This window comes from Cupressus sempervirens, chromosome 1, assembly GCF_028749045.1.
Source record: "Cupressus sempervirens isolate cs-2001-9-10 chromosome 1, ASM2874904v1, whole genome shotgun sequence".
NCBI classification, from domain to species: Eukaryota; Viridiplantae; Streptophyta; class Pinopsida; order Cupressales; family Cupressaceae; genus Cupressus; species Cupressus sempervirens.
This window is the reverse complement of record NC_143118.1, coordinates 212359597-212365733: the sequence shown is the minus strand read 5'-3', so window position 1 is coordinate 212365733 and position 6137 is coordinate 212359597. Positions and strand designations below refer to the sequence as shown.

Below are 6137 nucleotides of genomic sequence, written 5' to 3'. Positions count from 1 at the left end.
ACTTAGGTCCTTGAAACATTTTCTACAAGTACCAACAACTTTGATACCAATTGTTGGAAATATAAGAGGACTAACTGAGAGGGGAAGAGTGACTTAGTTACCACTAAAATAATTCTGAATCCCTTACATGTCAATACAAACTTCCTTTAAACTCTTAGCTCAGTTAGAACTAGATATTCATTGTAACTCGATTAACAAAGCAATTTGATATATTAATGTGTATCAACCTTTGGTAACTTAGTTGTAAAAAGATAAAGTAGTAAGAAAATAAAATGAACACATGAAACACCAAGATTTCATGTGAAAACTCAATTTGGGAAAACCACCAATGCAACTAGTTACAACTTTTCACTCTTTTGAATTGAGCTCCATTAGGAGCCAACCCTGTTAAAGGTTACAAAACACATTTTTAGGTGTAACCCTATTAAAGGATTTAAATCACCCTATTAGGAGTATCCTTGTTAGAGGTCTTAAGACACTTCAATCTAGAAATGTCACCTGGTTAGAGGATTTACAAAATGATTGTTAAGTCAACTTTGTTAAGAGATTTCTTCATTGCTACAATTGTTAGAGAGTAACAATGATTGACCTAATTTATGAAGCAATTGGATTGCAGATTCACATCACTTTTTTTAGCTTATCCTCTAGATCCTCCTTGATCAAAATATTCTTTGCAACTCCTTGGATATTTTACTTTTGATCATATATCCTTCTCTTTTTGTGTCTTATCTTCTTCACTACTATCTCATATTTCAATCCACATCTTGACCTTTCATATATATGAAACCCAATGTCAAGTCGGCTAGAATACTCTTTCAAACAAACAAATAAAACCCTCTAATTCAGCTTGCATAAACTAACAAATGCATAAAACTAATCTATTGAAAGTTAGCTAAAACTGGGTCACTTAGTTACCACTGAGTTCCTTGGTAACCGACCTGACTCGATTTACACTAAACTCCTTTGGTAACCAACCTAAGTTAGTTTACACAGTAATCCATGAACTTCTATTCTTCTAAACTTCTGGTCAACAAATTCCAGAGTCTTCTAAACTCAGCTCAAACTCGCAATGCTCGTTACAAGTATAACATTTGTGTAACATAAATGACAATATACAATTGAACAATTATTATCAACAGTGGAAACATTAATGAAATTAATGGGTTGTGGGGATTTGATAACTCACATTAATCAAGATAATTAGATGTCATGCATGTTAGAGTATTCGGTACATTGTACATGTCCTCATTGGGGGGCTTGATGTAAGGGCATTCTATGTGACAAGATGGTCCTTAGGTAATGTGGTTGATCCTAAAATGTATGAATGAATAATGAAACTTACCAAGATGTGGTTGAACCTCTCACAAATTCTTTTTCCTTTGGTTACATACTTTTTCTTTATGACTTCATTTTTTCAAATAACCACACAATTTTTAGATATTTCAAGAAATACAATGTTCAATCACTTGATTATGACACAACATCAATTCTAACAACCCCTTCATATTAACATTGGAAACATTGTAATAGTTATAAATTATCACATCAAACCCTTCTTTTGATGTCACTGCTCCAATTAGGTCTAAACCTAGGAACACGAGGATAACTCATGACCTAGACTTGGTTTACTTTATCCACTTTTGATCAAGGGTTATTGTTTGACTCTTTTACACAAATTTTTTGAGGTTAACTCACCTTTTTTTAAATACATAAAACAAAATTAGTTATTATATCACAAAGGTAGTTATGCAATGAGGCCTATATATACAAGGTATTCAGGTATTGTAAAGAGGGGATAACTTTTTTTCAAAGGGGAAAATATAGAGAAATATTTAAAGGCTTTTTAGCTTGACATGTTGCACACATGAGTCCTTGAACTTTCTTATATTTTCAGAGATACAATAAAGAATGCATTTGATTATATGTTATATGTGTTTTTGAGTTATCATTATTAATTTCTTGTATGTTAATTTAGTAATTTTTTTTGTGAATCTATTAGGTCTATTAGTTTATGATTCAAAGGACATATGTAATTAATGAAACAAAATTTGGCAAGTTTAAATGTGATAAACTCACTTGTTTCTTTATATATTAATTTTTTTATCCTTTGGGAATCTCATACGTTAATTTTATGTGTATTATTGGAGTGTGTGCTATCGACATCTTTTTGAGTACACATAAAGTCATAAATAACTCTATCACATGAGAGAGTTTTCCTTTCAAACACAGATTAAGGTTGATGATGATTTGATTTCAACCTATCCAAGTATTGGCATAGTTATCACTTCTCACATGGTGAACAAGGTCAATTCTATGAACAATATCATAATAACAAATATTTTTACTAACGGTACTAGAATCACTCAAAAAAAAATTATTTCAACAAGAAATTTAGAGAAATATCATCATTGATCCAATAGATAATACACTTTATTCTTTTCAAATTAATATGCACTCATTCTAATTATTTATCTACAGAGAGTATTATATCTAGACTAATCATTTGCTAAATTTTTATCTTTATTTGGTTAGTTTAAGACAATTTGAGATTTTAAAAAAAAATAAAAAATTGCAAGTGATTAATGAGCAAGTAGCCTCTTTCTAGAGTTCATAAGATGATTGGGTATTTTATACTACAAATATAATTTACCAATAATTGAAAATTTAATTATAGCTAACCAAATGGTTCATCAAACCAACTCTTCTATAACTTGATTGTTTTATATTTAAATTGTGAATTGAAATATGCTAAAAAATCATAGTAATTTCATTATAACACAATAATAATTTAACTCAAATAGGGAAAAATTAAATCTACAATATGTATATATGTAGTAAGACGAACATAAACAAATTTAATTATTCTTATATTTTTTATACCAAATTTTTTTATGAAGAGTAATAGGACACTGTAACATTAGATGTAACGATACTAAATTTGTTTGAGCAGATATTAATAGATGTGGACAATAGCATTGATCAACAGAAAACAACAACTACAAAAATTTCAATGTTGTTCAAGCTAACAGTCTGCTGAGAGTTCTTTCTCCTTGTCTACCTCCCTATCTTGATTATCGATTAGAGAGAATAGTAAATAAGGTCATTATTTATCAGGAGAATTCCATGTCTAAAATGGCTCTGACTAAGCCATTAAACTTGACAATGATCAATTTCCAGTCAACAAGCCCAGGTTTTTGTAAGACTCGATGCAGTCATCATAAATTTCTTCAATCCCATGATTAAATATGAAGCCTAAATCTGTGAGCTTTATGGACTTATATTGACTATTCTTAGGAAAGCTGGAATCCAAATCCTCCAACCTGAATCAAACCAGGAACAAAACTATTCTCATATGTAAACATTTTGTTTGCAATAGAAATTGATATAAACATAAGTTATGTTGATATGAATATATAAATGTTAGAGCTGGCTAAGGTTCCTACATATCTGTTATCTTGAGCTCTGGATAACGCTTGTTTAGAAACTGGTGCAGCTCCTCGACAGAGAGCGTATCAACCAAGCACAAGAATCTCCCGTGAGCTGCAGGCTGCTCCATCAGAAATATTTGTGCATTGCAAACGTCGCTTATATGGACTACTGGAAATGTCCCAAACAAGGAAATGATAGATCTTATACCACTGCTAACAACTCCATTATTGCCTAAGAAGTTATTAAGAAAACATACAATCATGTTAGAGAAATAAACATTGCCATTTTAAGTATTAGGGTTTTAGGAACGGGAAAGACCTTGTAGAAACCATAAGAGTGTCTGATTGCTAATGGGGATGTAAGGAGTGATAAATGGTCCTCCTGTAAGTGAAGTTCCAATTGTTACGAGATCTAAATTGTTCTCTGACGCGAAACTCCAAGCTGCCTGCTCAGCCAGTGTCTTTGACACAAAGTAGGGCTGTTGTGTGCAATGCGTGGTTTTGATATTAGAATATCTCTTCAAACTTTGATATTTCTAAGTAAATTAGATCTCATAAAATGGAATTAAACGGCTGGAAATTGGTATCTCACATTAGTAAACCACTTTAATAATCAAATAGGAAATACTGAGAAATAAAATAGATATAATGCAATCTAATTAAAAATGATAATTCTACAATCTATGATAATTATGTGTAAGAGTTTTCATATTTGATTGTGTTTTGAACCATCATTGGGATAAACATAACATAAGAAAACAAGATAAATAAATCTTTGTACTCTCTAGTTAAGTTAGATTCCATCCTGACAGATCTAGAAATCTTATTTAAACGTTAGCGCCAAGATCATTTTAACACTATATAAGAATCCACAAAGTCTAGCAGATGAGACCCAATCAAACATTTTAGGAAGCATAAAGATTAAGAATTATTGTAAATAGATTAAAACTAACGAGGCCCAATTAAACAATTTAGGCAATACCCAAATTGGAAATTGTTGTTTGTTGGAACGTATGTAATTGACTGAAGTCCAAAGGGATTCCACAGGAGACGAATGGTTGCTCATCTCTCCCTGCTCATTCAGTGGTGACATGGCGCAGCAAGAGGAAGTCAAAACTACTCGCTTCACAGTTTTTGCTTTTACACAGGACTTCAGCACATTGATAGTTCCCTCAACAGCAACTTCCACAACCTCACTCTGCTCATGAACATATTGCAACAAATGAAAAAACCCAACTAATATTATTCTACATATAGAGCTCGGGATTGAAATGCAAAAATGAACTGTGTTTGAGTGTTTACCTCAGGATCTTTGGAGCCAAACTCCATTGGAGATGCAACCAAGAAAACACCTTGGCAGCCCGAAATGGGTGAATCAAAGCTGCCTTCCACTCGCAGATCTGCATTGAAGAGCTTAAGCCTTTCATGGGCACCAGGAAGTTGATGTAGATAGTTTATATCATCATTCCCTGTACAAACTCCGAACATTTGATGTTTGAATTATACCTTGTATTCTATTCATGAACATAAACTTTTAAAGAATGGCGATAATGGGGATTACCAGATGCTGGAAGAATAGTTGCATGGACAGAAAAGCCTCTGCAGAGAAGAAAGTTAACGAGCGATGAGCCATAGAAACCATCTCCACCCACTACGCAAAACTTTCCTTGCATTGTTGATCTCCTGCAGTATGGCCTATATTTCAATTGTGCGCAAACCTCTGTATACCATTTCCTTTATTTAAGGAGCCACTCTGAACAACTATTTTAATGAAGCAAATGAGTAACTAATCTTCAGCTAAATGAATCTATTAAAATAGCATTGATTCAACTAATCTTTAGCTGAACGAATCTAGAAACTACAGTACTTAAAATACCGTTGATTCAAGAGTCGTGATAATTTACAATTAATCTCTTGCTAAACCAATTTATAAATATTTGGGTATAAAAAATAAATTTTGAATTATTCTATATAGATACGCTAATTTCTATAGTAAGAGAAATAAATTACCTCTTAATTTTCATCCAATCTTATATAAATGAAATTATATTCAATAATACTTAAATATCATATAATCTCTATCAAAATGAATTACAATGAATATATTTAAATATTAAATAATTTAAAAATTAAGATAATTTTAATTAATCTTTATTTAAATCAATTTAGCAATATTTTGTTGAAATGATAGATTATCTATATTCCAACCTTTCTCATCTAATTGAATTTAGAATTATTATAATTAAATATCCATTCAAATGAACATGAACCTAGAATTATTGTATTTAAATATCATAAAAATCAATAGTCATAATGATTTACAACGAGTTTCCCTCTAATTCAATATGAATTTATTTTACTTAAATAATATGAGGTCTAATTGTAAAAATAATACATATTTATGTAATGATAAATATTAGTTTTATTTGTTTAGTCCAAAATTAACCTTTGATTGTTGAAATGAAAAGTCTAATAATAGCTACCTACAACAAACCACTTTTTAGTTGACTTGAGTGTCAATTTCCACATTTAGGGCTCCTTTGGTTGTTGGAATGAATACAATCAGAATAGTCATTGAAATTGATTTTTATTCTTTATTTGGTGGGTAGAATTAGAATGCAGAATAGAGATATGTATACGAATAGGAATGTGCAAGATTAAAATTTGTTGCAATACATAGAAAATGATTTATAGTGGTTCATGAAAATA

The 6137-nt window shown here is 30.9% G+C and overlaps 1 protein-coding gene across 2 annotated transcripts; it reads right to left on the bottom strand.

The window, feature by feature from the left end:
• Nucleotides 1-2953: 2953 nt before the first annotated feature.
• On the bottom strand, nt 2954-5310 carry LOC149576895 (putative anthocyanidin reductase). 2 transcript variants are annotated; one of them, XM_089820579.1, is made up of 6 exons: nt 4990-5310; nt 4731-4897; nt 4411-4626; nt 3748-3907; nt 3444-3660; nt 2954-3320 (listed from the first exon to the last, which is right to left on the bottom strand). In XM_089820579.1, exons 1-6 carry the CDS (start codon nt 5099-5101, stop codon nt 3167-3169), a joined length of 1026 nt encoding a protein of 341 aa, XP_089676705.1. In that variant the 5' UTR covers nt 5102-5310; the 3' UTR covers nt 2954-3166. The 2 variants fall into 2 exon arrangements, with proteins under 2 accessions (XP_089676705.1, XP_089676713.1); XM_089820587.1 differs by having other exon boundaries at nt 3444-3597.
• Between the last annotated feature and the right edge of the window lie 827 nt (nt 5311-6137).

Coding starts and splice junctions, on each gene's coding strand:
- LOC149576895 (XM_089820579.1), bottom strand. CDS start 5,101: ATGCAAGGAAAGTTTTGCGTAGTGGGTGGAGATGGTTTCTATGGCTCA. Junction 4,898..4,989: donor AACTATTCTTCCAGCATCTG/GTAATCCCCATT, acceptor GAGTTTGTACAG/GGAATGATGATATAAACTAT. Junction 4,627..4,730: donor TTGGCTCCAAAGATCCTGAG/GTAAACACTCAA, acceptor GTTCATGAGCAG/AGTGAGGTTGTGGAAGTTGC.